This window comes from Mixophyes fleayi, chromosome 2 (assembly GCF_038048845.1).
Source record: "Mixophyes fleayi isolate aMixFle1 chromosome 2, aMixFle1.hap1, whole genome shotgun sequence".
Classification (NCBI taxonomy): domain Eukaryota; kingdom Metazoa; phylum Chordata; class Amphibia; order Anura; family Limnodynastidae; genus Mixophyes; species Mixophyes fleayi.
Genome location: NC_134403.1, coordinates 169,756,392 through 169,771,837, shown reverse-complemented (window position 1 = coordinate 169,771,837; position 15,446 = coordinate 169,756,392). Strand labels below are relative to the sequence as shown.

Sequence of the window (15,446 nt, the reverse complement as noted above, 5' to 3'; positions counted from 1 at the left end):
CGCTCTCCAGTCTTTCGCTGATCTCTAAATGGCTGTCAGAGTTCATTGCAGATTAGTTGCTATTATCTAATAAAATAGATGTTGAATGTGGTTTGGAGATCAGACCTGGCCAGACTAGACATGGCAGGAGCACAGAGGAAAGTGCCGTACCCAAAACTAAACTGTAAATTGGCCACTAGAGTAAGGGCTCTATAGGGCACACTTGACAACTGGACCAGGATTTATATTGCACACTTAAAGATTACCTTATCCCTGATAATACTATTCACACTAATGTACCCTCACAACTATCTCAACCTCCATTCTAAGCCACACTTGTTTTCTTATTTCAGCTGTGCCCTGTTCCATTTAGAATGTAAGCTCTCTAATGAACACGTTCCTCCATACCCTTTGTTTTCATGTCGGCATTTAATTTGTATCCCTTGTATGTCCTAGCGTCACAAATCTACAATAATAATAATACAATGGCCACCAGGGACTCATACATTTTATATATATATATATATATATATATATATATATATATATATAATATATCAAAGTGTAAAATTAGAAATGGCTGTAATAAAAATGTAATGGGAATGGAGGTTCAGATCCATAACTTAACATTTTAGTGCCCTGGACAGAGCACTGCGGAAAGTCTGATGGAACCACCTGGGAGCTGCATATAGCGGACAGGCGTTGTGTCCCCTCATCCTTGCGCCCTGTGAGGTCACTCGACCCGCACCGCCCTCATTATGGCCCTGTATAAGTGAATGGAATTTGATAGTTTTATGATGAAGGCAGTAGGAGAAGTGATGGTGTGGTGTACCACCGTATACACCCCCACTTCAACCATTGCATATATGCAGTATATATCACTTACATTACTTACACTTCTATTTTCCATACCGCCACCACCTCTAAATTTACTCTTTGACCACTGTATATATAAATATAGTCTTACATAATGAAAGACAGATAATTACACTAACAATTTATAATTTTATATTATGGGACTTACCTCATTTAGTGCCTCTAAATTACAAATGTACTTGAATTTCAGAACTCACTCGGCATGCCCTTACTGTACATGACCTACGTTAATCTGCCTCTTCCCTTCCCCCATTCCACCTCTCAAATTGTAGGCAGTTGCGTTCAGACATGACTTTCATGGAATTGCATTAATTGGTGTAAGCTCACCCACAAGAGCTACGCCTCCTGACAGGTGTTTATGTCTCTGCATCCAGGTCTACTTCAGTCACAATTACTTGAATACGTCCTTGGTGTACTCAACTTCCACTTTCCCACCCCTTCCCTATTTTAGATGGGCATAAAATACAGACGTCCATCAAACTCTACATGAGCCCCTGTATATTACATTGTTAAGGTTCCTAGTTTCAAGTCAGAGAAAGAATTGAAGAACAGACCAGCTTTACATTTCATTCTATGCGCGCACTTTACTCAATATGCCTTAGTGTAATCTGTCTCCGGGAAGAGAGTCTGCAAAAAGGGATACCTTTATGTTGCCCAGTGTCTATGCTGGGAATGATACATAAAATCCTGGATAGAAACACTACACACACCCACATGGTTACAAGTGCAGAGTCATGCTTTCAACACGCTGAAATGGAAAGGGCAGCATCCAAAAACTCCAGCTACAATGTCTACACAGGTAGATGCAAATATGAACACAAATGGGTATGGACAGGAGGGGGGTTCAATTCAGCGCGATGTGTCTCGAATACAGTCCACAGAGACACATGCCATTGATGTTGAGGATGGAAACTCTGCTCATTTTTCCTCGCACCCCCTACGAGTTACAGAAAATGTGGAGAGGGAGGGAACTGAAAACCTGTGTAATATACCATGAGCTATTTTTGATATGTTAGTGCTGGCTTTATTCTGAAATATAAATCTACTCTTACCCTACCCACCAAAACTGTCCAGTAATGAATTCAGAATGATTTGTGCCACTCTGGAACCACTTACAGCAGTATGTCACCTCCAGGCCCTGAGACACAGATGAGTGCAGTCCCTGCCCTGCCAGTTCTGACAACTACATGTAAGGACACATAGGAAGCAGCAGGGCTGCCATCAGGGGGGTACAGGGGGTACCCTTGTACCGGGCCCGGGCTCACCAGGGGGCCCGGCGGCACACACTTACAAAGAGGGCCCGCTATCTTCAGCCCGGCTGTCACTGTGACAGCCAGACTGAAGACAGCAGCGAAGACGCCAGCCTTAAATTCCGCAGTGAAACGTATCCACCAACTGGAAGTTCCAACTGCCGAACTTCCTGTTGGTGGAACGCATATGTCTGAAGTGTTTCTTTCCCTTCCTCTCCCCTAATATATATATATATATATATATATATATATATATATATATATAATGTGTGTGTGTGTAAAAAGTGATTATATATATATATATACACACACACACATATAATCACTTTTTTTTTTACATATAATATATATTATATAATACATATATAATTAGGGCCCATCTTAACTTACCTTTCAATCGCCTAAGTCTGACCCTCTTCATGGAAGAGAGGACTAGGGAAGGAGCTGGATCGTGACCACAAAAGGTTTTTTTTTTTCTGTTTTTTTTTCCACAGGATTTTTTTTTTCATTGCCTTGGGCCCCCTTTCCCCCTGGGCCCCCAGGCTCCTGCTCATCGTGCCCAGTCGGAAAGATGGCCCTGGTTCATAGGAAAGGGGGCGGTCATCGGGGGAGGGTGGACCTGCCCAATGGTGCTATATTTACAATGACCAGTGTAGTTCAGACCCAGTATCTCTGCGTCTGAACTATACAATCTCTATAATATAGGGGACATAATATAATATAGTAGCACTGCACCTGCAAGGAACAGTAGAGAAGTTAATCATTAATCATATCTCTATAAGTAAATGGAATTCCCCATGTGTGCTTTTAATGCAATAAAAGTGAAATACATGAAACAATACATTTAATAGCTTAGTGACACACATACAGAAAATGCACATAACATTGAAAAGCAATAAAGATAGATATTAAACCACAGTACGTAAAAGTGAGTTTCAAAGTCAGCGGATAAAACCTCACAAAGTATTTCTTGCATCATGCTTTGATCATGTATTTCCAACATATTCTCATCATTGATGAGGATATATTGGAAACAAATGCTAAAAGTTCATCATACATTCAATAACACTATATCACATAATATGGCTGCACAAACTATATATGCCTGATTCATTAAGGAAATGAAAGGAAAGCAAAAAAAGGAGTAACTTTGCACCTTGGCAAAACCATGTTGCATTTGAGCGGGAGGAAAATTTAAAATGTGATGGCAGATTTATAATTGGGATAGTGCATCTCCTAGAACAACTTTAAATTTCAGTGCAAAAATAAATCTATGAACTATTTGTGTGCTATATGAAAAAACAGCCAGTATTTAACTATGTGCAAAATAATAAACTAATTTTCACCCCTTGCATTGTTATATGGTTTGTCCATGAGAAAATTGACTCCTTTTTGTTGCCTTACTTCCCTTAATGAATCAGGACCATTCATGTGTCTACTCCATAAGTATCTGGACATTTCAGAGATTGATGAGGATTCATTGGAAAAAAAATTCTGTCTGAATGCAGAAATTAATTAAGAAAATTCCATACTTTACACATTATAGTGATGAGAGAAAAGTAGTAGCTGGAAGTTATGGCCTATGTCTTGTTCTGTGGGCTTGCAAACTTTTCAAATATTTTTTGCCTGTGCATGCAGTTTCAGAAAATGTAAGCTCCGAAATTACAGGATTTGGGTGAAAGGAGTGTTTTAAGGACCTCATTTAGAGTCGGACGCAAAGTCCTTTTTAGGCGCATCCAACAAAAAAACACTATCACGCACGTGCAGAAAGCACCAAATCCGCCTGCATCTTGGACGCAATTAACACTTGCGACAGCTTGCGACTGACTAAGAGAGAATGGGAGGAACGCGGAATTGTGAAGGCGTAACCGTGTAAATAAATCCTAGTCGCAGTGAGGCACAGACGCAACACACGTCACAACAAGGCTAAAGCTGTGCGGCAGGAATTAGGTGGCACAAGCAGTTAGCTAGCTGCGGGAACTGCTCGCAGCTTGATAGGTTATTAAGAGTGGGATGCAACTGGGGTTGCTTGCCACTCGTAATACCCTACCAAGCTGCGGCACACTCCCACTCCTAAACTTCTTAAACGGACTTTGAGTCCGACTCTAGATGAGGTCCTTAGTGTGCAAAAATGAATTAGTGTTTAGACATCCAGTCAGACCCTATTGTGTCTATATGTTATATGCAGCTTGTCCTTCAGTCAATATGGAAATTATGTACTTGAAAAGTCCAAAACAGCAGTGAAAATGTTCATTTGCGATGTTACACATGCCGCTAGTTTTTCAGGGAAAAGCATGGATATATGAGCCAATATTACTGCATATGCGCCATTTGGGAGGACAGAGGTTGTTTTGTTAAGTGAGGATTATTGAACACACTTTTGTTGAAACTGCAGAACTGGGTATTAATTAGGTACAATAGTATTATTTCAATTAGATAAAGGGGTAGGGAGGCATACTACAGGGACTGTTTGCTTTCATTTTCTAAACGCCACTAGAAAATGACAGAATCTGATTAGGTAATATGGACAATACTAACTTTATCCTGTACACCAATTTTCACAATAGCCCCCCATTGTGGTAAAAAAAATAATCTTCCCCAATAAGCAAACTGGTCTATGTAATATAATTGTAACAAGCTGAAAGTTAGCCTTATGTACAGATTATACTGAATTTGTGAAACAGTAGTTTAGTTGTATACATTAACTTTTGCAAGACATACTGTACATATATCTACCTCACTAAGCGACAGGGGCAGGCTGGGCTGGGGGGCAGGGGGCATCTGCCCCCCTGGGCCAGTCTCATAGTGAGCTACCTTGGGCTGGGTCACTGGGTCACCTGCATTTTTTTCCATTAAAATAAGCTGCTGAGTCGGGTCTTGTCCCTTGGGCTAAAACTTGCCAGCCCTTCCTTGCTGTGAGAAGTAAATAAACCTACTCACTTGTAAAAATGTAAATCCTCATGTCTTTAAACATTTTACTGAAGACTAAAGCCAATATATTTAACTGTTTTTTCGGTCCATAATACTGTGCTCTGAATACTTTGTTTCATTATACATAAAGGTCTGATATGTAAAAGTAAAGATTATGTGAAATTATTCTTGTTAAGTAAAATGTTTGCTATATACGTCTCTCCCACATTAAATTCAGGAAGTGCTATCGATGATATGCTCATATACATTCCTTCACACTTATGTAAACGCTGCTAATCTAGCCAGTAGTAGGCGCTTTATTATAAGGTAATAGTGGGAGTCAGGGGTCCTGAATACTGTGCCCGGGGCCTCTGAAAGGAGTGAAACCAGTTCTGCTAAATTCCGGCTTTAGTTTACTGCCAAATATGTTATAGTGTGCTTGGGGTATGGAGAATAACGATCACACGCCCCTCTCAGGCTCACACAGCCACTCTCTCGTAAACTCTCCCCTGCATCTGTCCTGCCAATATTCAAGCTCAGCACATCACCAGGAGTCCCGGACACTATTTCTATGCCCTGAGGAATAATCTTTTTCTATTGCACCTCTTCAGCAAACAAGGGTTTAGCAAGATCCTCTATCAAGGAACTCCACCCTGCAGACTAAGAAGCAAGCTGCTGCCTCAAGCACTGAGTTCCCCGTCCTCGCATAGAATGGGGCACAAGATAAAGAAGACCATCTCTGACTTTTTCTTTGAATATGACACCCCCAGGATGGTCCTGGTCCGGGACAAGAAAGTCGGACTGACCTTCAGATTCATCCAGTTAGGGGTCCTGTGCTACATCATTGGGTAAGGACTACTTAGTGCACGTTACCGACAGTGCCCATGGCAAGCAGTAAGTGCAGCATACTGATGGCACTTCTAGTGGACACACACATGTTTTAGGTAATAGGAACTGGAATACCAATAATCCATTCTATTTGTTACTGACCAGCTGAGTATTACACATCGATTTCTATGGCAGTATTTATTAAGTTTGGAAACAAAGTTAATTTCTATTTATACTAAATATATTTAGTAAATACTGTAACAGGAAGTGTTCTAATTGGAATCAGTTATTCCTAATCCAAAGTCTTTGACCTATCTAATTAATCCTGGGTAAACTGTTAGGAAGTAGTTTGCATTCTGTAATGGAATAACAATGTTTTTTTTTATTTCAATGGATACATTAACTAAAGTCATTGTAGTTTAAAGTACTACATATTCCCATACGTTTATAAAGGATTGTAACCTATTTGTCATAATGACATGTATTTGTTTTAGATTGCAGGCGTGAAAATTGTGTAATTTATTAAATATGCATATTTTCTTTTGCATCTTTTTACATACAATGGCTGGTAAATTCTTAGATCACAAAAAAATGAATTTCACCTGCATCTGCAAAGTTCTGAACAAGTTTTTAGTTTTGGGTGGTATCTCTGATTTTCATAAAATTACATTTTATATGACCTATTTTACAATACAGCGAAAATATATTTTTTTATGTTAATTTCATTAATTGGACATTAATTATTAAGTTCATTATTCTCTATTGAAATAAAAACATGTTATCTTAAGTTTTGTTATGTTCATTTACTACATTGTTCCATAAACTTTTATGCTAGTTATTTATTACTTTCCTTAGGTCAGTTTCCCACTGACATTAAAAGAATGCTTTTACTAATATCTTTTAAAGCCATTAAAGTAACAAACATTAATGGGGATGGATCCGTTATTTGTTCCAATGATCCCATACCCTCTTCTGTTTGCCTGGGGTTGGGATCGATGGTGGAACAGCAGCCTATTTTAGATACTGCATGCTCCATATATTTGCATTCTCAAAAGTGAACACAAGTGGGTCAATGAGGTGTCCTCCATTGACAAAACCCAACTCCACCCCCCACCCCTTGCCGACCACACAGACTACACACAGCATGTCATATGTGTTCGTGTTTACACATGGTGTCATTGGCATTTTCTTGATGCCACTGGGTACTTGTCCTTATACTACATATACAATATATACATATTATATTCCATATATTATGGAAATGCTAGCAAGAAACACCACACATGGCTTTACTGATATGCATTCTTGCTATATCAATGATTTGTAAGCCCCTATTGTTACAATGGTCTAGAGCAGTGTTTCTCAACTCCAGTCCTCAGGACCCCCTAGCAGTACATGTTTTCCATATCTCCTTGCTGGAGCACAGGTGTATTCATTACTGACTGACACAGTGTAGCAGGTGGTATAATTATTTCACTGGTCACCTGGAGATCCTGCACTGTTAGTGGGTCCTGAGGACTGGAGTTGAGAAACACTGCTCTAGAGAGAAGGAACTTTGTATATTGCCATGTATAGCCACCAAAAGCTTTCACAGAATGCTGTCTGCTACCTGTTCTATGGATATACAGTATATTCATAAAATACATATATTTTCACCTAGCCTTTTTTTAAATAGTAAGATAAGTAAATTTTTAGCAGTCCTCCTACATATCATTATCTATTTTACGAAATGTCTACAGTTGGCAGATAAGTATGGTTGCCAGTCACGTACACAGACTCATGGCTCTCATCATGTCATGTGGTGGTAGAGGGGGGAGAAGGAAGGAAAAATCAAGCCAAGCAATAATTATAATTACTAAGATTCTTCTTATAGCCTGCCACAGTGATTTATGTTAACTAAACTAATTTTTTCATGGGATTCCTGCTTTAAGTTATATTATTCTAATAGACAGAGTGCTACACGGGATTGTCCTCACTTCATGCTTGTGGTTGGTGCATTTGCAACATGTTGTCCTTATTGGTGCAAACAGAGGTTACATTAGTAATATATCATCGAAATGTAACTTGAAATTGAGCTTGTGGTATTTACAGTTGTTTTACAGATTTATTTTTGTTCTATTACTGTTAGTCACATCATATCCCTTTACTTGTTGAGGTTATTATTATTAGTTGTTGCGGGGAATCAGAGACACCAAGACATCTAATAGCCATCAAGCCCACCTGCTGTTGCTCATTCCCACTAGGTACCGACTGTTGACTGTACCCAACCACTATTTCTATTAATGCCTTCATAATGTTTCTTGGACATGTCACCTACTTGTCCTCAAACACACACACATAGGGGGGTATTCAATTGTTCGTCCGGACCTCAGAAAAACTTGCGTTCTAAAATTATTACCGTTAATACGGTAATTACTCGCTGAATTTTAGCTCACAGCTCCCTGAGCTGCGAGTTGAAATTCAGCGAGTAAATTACCGTATGAACGGTATTTACGCGCAATATTACCGTATTAACGGTAATAGTTTTAGAGCGCAAGTTTTTCTGAGGTCCGGACGAACAATTGAATACCCCCCATAATGTTATTTACAATGTTACTGCACTAATGAAGTTATCGGATAATTTTGTCATACAAACTCACACAAACCAATAATATGAGATAAAAGTGTGAGTTTTACGGAAATATTTTCCTACACACAGCAGATTTCCTGGTAGTTCTGGAAGCCCATTGAAAAACTTTGCATTTTGTCTCCCTTAGCAGACTATAGCTGGTAACCGTTAGTTTACACCATACAAGCCAAGTTTTTTAAAAGACAGGCAGTGCTTACATTACCCATTGCCAATATGACCATATGACTAAAAAATGTAATGCATAGGCATGGTCATTGTGGCTTCAGCAGCGCAAATATTGGGTGTACTCACCCACAGCAGCCATGGTCAGTGGCGACAGGAGCATAAATATTGGGTGTACTCACCCACAGCAGCCATGGTCAGTGGCGGCAGCAGCATAAATATTGGGTGTACTCACCCACAGCAGCCATGGTCAGTGGCTGCAGCATTACAAATATTGGGTGTAATAACCCACAGCAGCCATGGTCATTTGACGCGATTCTCGGTGAATCACGCCGTTTTGGAGGGCGGGAGGGGGCGGGACGAGGCCAATCGCATCATTTTGGCCCCGCCCCCGTGACGCAAATTACGGTTTTCACGGGGGGGGGGGGGGGATGGCAAAATGACGCGATTGGCCTCGTCCCGCCCCCTCCCGCCCTCTAGTCACGCCCCCTCTCCCGGAAACAAGTTTCCGGGAGTTGGTAAGTATGAGATAAATGTGTCTACGCCTAAACAAAATTTATGAGCTGCAGGGAACACTTTATAGAAGATGGGGGATGTCATTTTAAGGTGGCAGATCCTGAGTTTGGGAGGGCTACTGGATTAAATTCATAATATATTCAATAGCACTATACAATCTACAGATATTATGGCAGCACAAATAATGTGCTTACTCCATAAGTGCATGAACCTACCTAGAGCATGCTCTTAGTGATTAACATGGACAATGTTAGAATTTCAGTAATGTATTATTTATGTATAATGTATGCAGGGATGGGGAACTTTTTTTTTGCCAAGGGCTATTTCGATATTTATAACATCATTCAGGAGCCATATAAAATTATCCACTTAAAAATAATCAACTTCACTCTACTTTTTCCTCTCCTTTATTTGCTCCCCTCTTTCATCCAGTGCCCTTCATCCTGCTTTTTGTCTCCTTCACTTACCTTTCTATTGCCTTCTTTCTTCTCTTCTGTCTTCTTTTCTTCTTCTTGTGGCTGGTTCCTGGGTGATCCGTACTGCAACTGTAATGCGTGATGACGTTATGCCCGACATTCCGTGAGCGGAGAGGAGTGCGCTGCTCTGGACTGTCACATAGGGTTTTTTTTGTATTTATTTTTTTTTAATTTTGGGTAGAGAAGCGGAGGGTGGCAGAGGGCCAGAACAATTGATGTCGCAGGCCTTATACGCCCCGGAGGCCAGATATTCCCTACCCCTGATTTAATGGGTCATGTACCACATACTCTTAAAAATATAAGGAATAATGCACGGTGGCCTAGTGGTTAGCACTTCTGCCTCACAGCGCTGGGGTCATGAGTTCAATTCCCGACCATGGCCTTATCTGTGTGGAGTTTGTATGTTATTCCCGTGTTTGCGTGGGTTTCCTCCGGGTGCTCCGGTTTCCTCCCACACTCCAAAAACATACTAGTAGGTTAATTGGCTGCTATCAAAATTGACCCTAGTCTCTCTCTGTTCGTCTGTCTGTGTGTGTGTGTGTATGTTAGGGAATTTAGACTGTAAGCTCCAATGGGGCAGGGACTGATGTGAATGAGTTCTCTGTACAGCGCTGCGGAATCAGTGGCGCTATATAAATAAATGGTGATGAAATGGTGATGATGAAACTACTATACATTGTAAGGATATTAGAAGTCATAGAAGAGGTCTGTGCATAAAAGTATGATCCTTTTATAGAGGTCACAGAAATCTGCCTTGACTCTTAATTTCCATAAGAATTTGAAGTAAGGGTGCATTATTCATTATAATATACTAATATTCCCAATGAACACTGAACATCAAGATCCATTGTCTGTACAGCTATTATTTACATGAGAGTATGCTTGTATTAAAAACACGTGTACAGTCATGACCATAAGTTTTGAGAATGACACAGGTATTGGTTTTCTCAAAGTTTGCTTCTTCAGTGTTTTTAGAACTTTTTGTCAGATGTCAAAATTACAAGCATTTCATAAGTGTCAAAGGCTTTTATTGACAATTACATTGTTTATACAAAGAGTCAATATTTGCACGGTCGACCCTTCTTTTTGAAGACCTCTGCAATTCGCCCTGGCATGCTGTCATTCAACTTCTGGGCCACATACTGACTGTTGGCCGCCCATTCTTGCCTAATCAATGCTTGGAGTTTGTCAGAATTTGTGGGTTTTTGTTTGTCCACCCACCTCTTGAAGATTGACTACAAGTTCTCAATGGGACTAAGGTCTGGGGAGTTTCCTGGCCATGGAACCAAAATTGTGATGTTTTGATCCCCAAACCACTTAGTTACCACTTTTGCCTTATGGCAAGGTGTTCCATCATGCTGGAAAAGGCATTGTTCATCACCAAACTCTTCTTGGATGGTAGGGAGAAGCTGCTCTTGGAGGATGTTTTCTTACCTTTCTTTATTCATGTTTGTGTTCTTAGGCAAAATTGTGAGTGAAACCACTCCCTTGGCTGAGAAGCAACCCCACACATGAATGGTCTCAGGTAGCTTTTCTGTTGGCATGACACAGGACTGATGGTAGCGCTCACCTTTTCTTCTCCGGACAAGCGTTTTTTCAGATGCCCCAAACAATCTGAAAGGGGATTCATCAGAGAAAATGACTTTACCCCAGTCCCTCAGCTGTCCAATCCCTGTACCTTTTGCAGAATATCAGTCTATCCCTGATGTTTTTCCTGGAGAGACGTGGCTTCCTTGCTGACCTTCTTGACACCAGGCTATCCTCCAAAAGTCTTGACCTCACTGTGCGTGCAGATGCACGCACACCTGCCTGCTGATATTCCTGAGCAAGCTTTGCGCTGGTGCTGCCCCCATCTTGCAGCTGAATCAACTTTAGGAGACGGTCCTGGCGCTTGCTGGACGTTCTTGGGCGCCCTGAAGTCTTCTTCACAACTATAGAACCTTTCTCCTTGATGTTCTTGATGGTCCGATAAATGGTTGATTTAGGTGTAATCTTACTAGCAGCAATACCCTTGCCTGTGAAGCCCTTTTTGTGCAAAGCAATGATGACTGCATGTGTTTCCTTGCAGATAATCATGGATAACAGAGGAAGAACAATGATTTCAAGCACCACCCTCCTTTTAAATCTTTCAGTCTGTTATTCTAACTCTATCAGCATGACAGAGTGATCTTCAGCCTTGTCCTCGTCAACACTCTCACCTGTGTTAACGAGAGAATCACTGACCTGATGTCAGCTGGTCCTTTTGTGGCAGGGCTGAAATGCAGTGGAAATGTTGTTTTGGGGATAAAGTTCATTGTCATGGCAAAGAGGGACTTTGAAATGAATTACAATTCATCTGATCACTCTTCATGACATTCTGGAATATATGCAAATTGGGATCATAAAACCTGAGGCAGCAGACTTTGTGAAAAAATATATTTATGTCATTCTCAAACCTTTGGCCATGACTGTATTATAACAATATTAGAATTATGTGTTTTATGGGATTTTCAGATGGGGTTCCACCAATATCGCCTGCGTTTGACCCCCCCATGGAGGCTCAGGACTGACTACATTGAGTCGCTCACCTTTCAACCCCTTAGCCCTCGTCAGTGTATGAGAACTTTCTCTTTTGTATATAATTGAGTATTATAAGCAGAAACAGCAGGATGAGTTGAGGGTTGAACAGATGTTTTATTGGTTGTAAACATAGTTTACTGTTAGTCTCGAAAAAAATGTCTTGCAAACCAGTTTATTAGAGACTTGAAATACATGAGCGAAAGACTAATCTTCACAATCACTGCCTCTTATATTTTGGTCAGCGGCCCCTTAAAAATGATTTCCACCCTAAAATGAGTTAGCAATCTTCACTAATTGCTTCTCTGAACATCACACTTATACTGGATGTCCATGCAATTCAATAAGCAAAAATAAAAATAATGAATAATGCAATACATAAAGTACCACCAGGATCAATAGTGACCATTCATTATACCAGAAAATCCTCCAATAGCCCCAAAGTTTAATGGATCCTAAATCCATGTTTGGCATAAGGAAAATATAGGTATAGTCATTCACATCCACCTGTAGTAGGTTAATTTTGTTTTTTAGGTTTGTTATATTAATGGGCACTCACATCTGTGAGTCTGTGTGTGTGTGGGGGGGGGGGGAGGGAGGGATTGCACAGCATGCCTATAATGTATTGATAACAGAAAAAAGAGGGAATGCTGTCGAACTAATCATAGAAGCTTAAACCCATTATAAACTTATAAATTGATTTTATGATCTTTATATATGTGTGGGGTGCTACCTGAACTGATAATATATATCAAGTAAGAAAGAAAGAGAGTTTGTGTTAGGTGCACTAGCTTCTTTAATATTAAAATATAACTTTTATTCAAGGTTGGTTAAATAAGCGAAATATAAAATAAATTAAAATCAATTGCTGTATGCACCAATTATCTTCTTTATTAAATATCGGACTTATGCTATTGCAGATATAATAGTCAAAACACCATTAATCACCTTATAAGTTATTATAGGTTTTTATTAGATATCTATAATGTTGAGCTCCGTATCCAGGTAGCTCTATACTTATGTAGGTAATAAAGTGCTCTCTATACAGTACTATATTGATCAATTATCCTCATATGGTCCTATGTATAGACTCTGTGTCAAGGAGATTATATGAAAATAGCACTATCTGTTAAGTACCAGGTGGTAGATATTTATAATATTATAACTAGTGTATTACTACCTGCCTCAATGTTACCTCTACATGGGCTATGTATATTGCAGAGTCTTATACATTGATATTAGATACCTATATCAATAATATTGCTTATCCAAATCTAGATTTTACATATGTATATGATTGGGCTCTAATCTGGATAGCCCTATAGTAATCTTTATCACCCCCTGATAATTCAATCTCTTATGGATCCATTGTCCGCATATTTTGCATGGACTTTTATTGACAATGTTAAAGAAGAAATATACAGTACATCTGGAGATGTTTTCTTTCTCCTTAAAACATTCTTACACAATAATGTGCATTTATATTAGGTTAATTACACAATGCTTTAGCGTCAAATGTTTATAGTTGGCAAATGTTTCACTTCAAATATTTATGTACATGCGTATTACTAGCTCTGCTGTTTTATATGCACTAACTTTGATTTATGACAGAAGTCAAATAAATGTTAAAGTACTCTGGTCAGTTTATTTGTAATTAAAGTAATTGAAGTACATAAAGATGTTATGTTGCCACATATTGTTACCATCTGTATACAATTACCAATAAAGTGGGTCATCTAGCCTTAGACGCAATTTAAACTTACAACATGCTTCCCCTACTTTCCATGAACCCCCAAAGTGATTTATTGAATACTACAATGCTGGTTTAACTTTGTATTAATAAAAGCAAACATGAAACCCATTTACTGTCATGCCATCCACAATATGTTATGGTTTTCTACAGTATCTAGTCTTTTACTGTACAGCAGTCATAAAAACACTTATAGTCTCTCCAAGGATGGGTTAGTACAGTACAAATGACAATGATTTATCTCATAAGGAATGGCACCTCCACTTTGCCTTTTTAGAAGGGTTTGATAAATCTACCTATAAACTTCAAGATATACTGTAGAGGCGTGAGAGAGAAATTGAAATAAAGGGACTTCCTATTTATAGTATGAGAGCAAGAGTCTGCAGTCAGAAGCAGAACAGCTACTTATACCTACCTGCAAGTGCCACAACAAGGATTTGGAGACTGAGATTTTGTAGATCTGTGACTGTCTAGTTTACTTCCCCTTTAAAAAAAAAAAAGGTGATAATCTGTATGTGCATTCTTTAAGTGTAGTTGCTGTTGTAAAGCAAGTTTGGTACATGGCAGGTTTATCTTTTGGTTTACATATGCCTACCACCTGTTAAGCTAACTTAAATGTGAGCAAATAATTAACACAAGTTAAATAAGGAGAGGACATTTCTTGTAGATTCATGTCTATATAACTTGAGAAGAGGCAATAATTGTTTTCTCCTGGTGCAGCCCACGGCTGGAATGTCTGATATTATAGCTGAACAATTAAATTACATTCCCTGTGAGACACATGTATCTCCAAAGAAAATGTTGTGTCTTATCTTTAAACACCTTTTGTCAAATCTAAAACAAACTTATTAAGGAACGTTTATTGTTTCAAAGCACAACAGTGCACCTGACTCATGATAGCATATATATCATATTCATTCATTTGTTTTATGAATAAGGATAATTTACAATGGACAGTTACTGCTTATGTTTGTGAATTGTGAAATTTTCCTCACCTACATACACTATGGCTCAATTAGCATGCAACATGGCAGCATTTGTGTGGAAGATGAAAATTAGTCCATTTAAATACGTCCTTAGATGTGACAGTGTTAACATTTGTGTTATTATCATTAAGCCATATGCTAAGAATGAGAGAAAAGAGATAAGATAACTCACTTCCAAATTTAATTAGAAGTAGGAGCTCCTCCAACAGGCAGCTTTCATCATCATCATCATCATCATCACCGTCGTCTATTTATATAGTGCCACCAATTCCACAGCACTGTACAGAGAATATTTGTTACTCACTTCACGGTTGAGAGTAAAGTAGTATTCCATGAAATATTTTGGTGTAGTCTTTGTTGCTTTCCATGGGGCTTCCCAAAATAAATGTGAAATATATAATATTTAATATTTATATAACATAAATTGTTTCAATGAGGTTGGCTTTCAAGCACTTTGCACACTGAGCAGAGAACCCAGTCCTAACAAGGGCCAGATAGTAATTTCATAGAAATTCATTCTTTTGATCT

General features: G+C 39.1%; 1 protein-coding gene across 2 annotated transcripts in view; it reads left to right on the top strand.

The window, feature by feature from the left end:
- Positions 1-5,511: 5,511 nt before the first annotated feature.
- The window catches only part of P2RX1 (purinergic receptor P2X 1), a 93,697-nt gene continuing 83,762 nt past the window's right edge, over positions 5,512-15,446 (top strand). For both annotated transcript variants that reach the window (XM_075194971.1, XM_075194970.1), the window contains exon 1: positions 5,512-5,863. In XM_075194971.1, the coding sequence (XP_075051072.1) occupies positions 5,727-5,863 (137 nt within the window). In that variant the 5' untranslated portion in view covers positions 5,512-5,726. The remainder of the gene's footprint in view (positions 5,864-15,446) is intronic.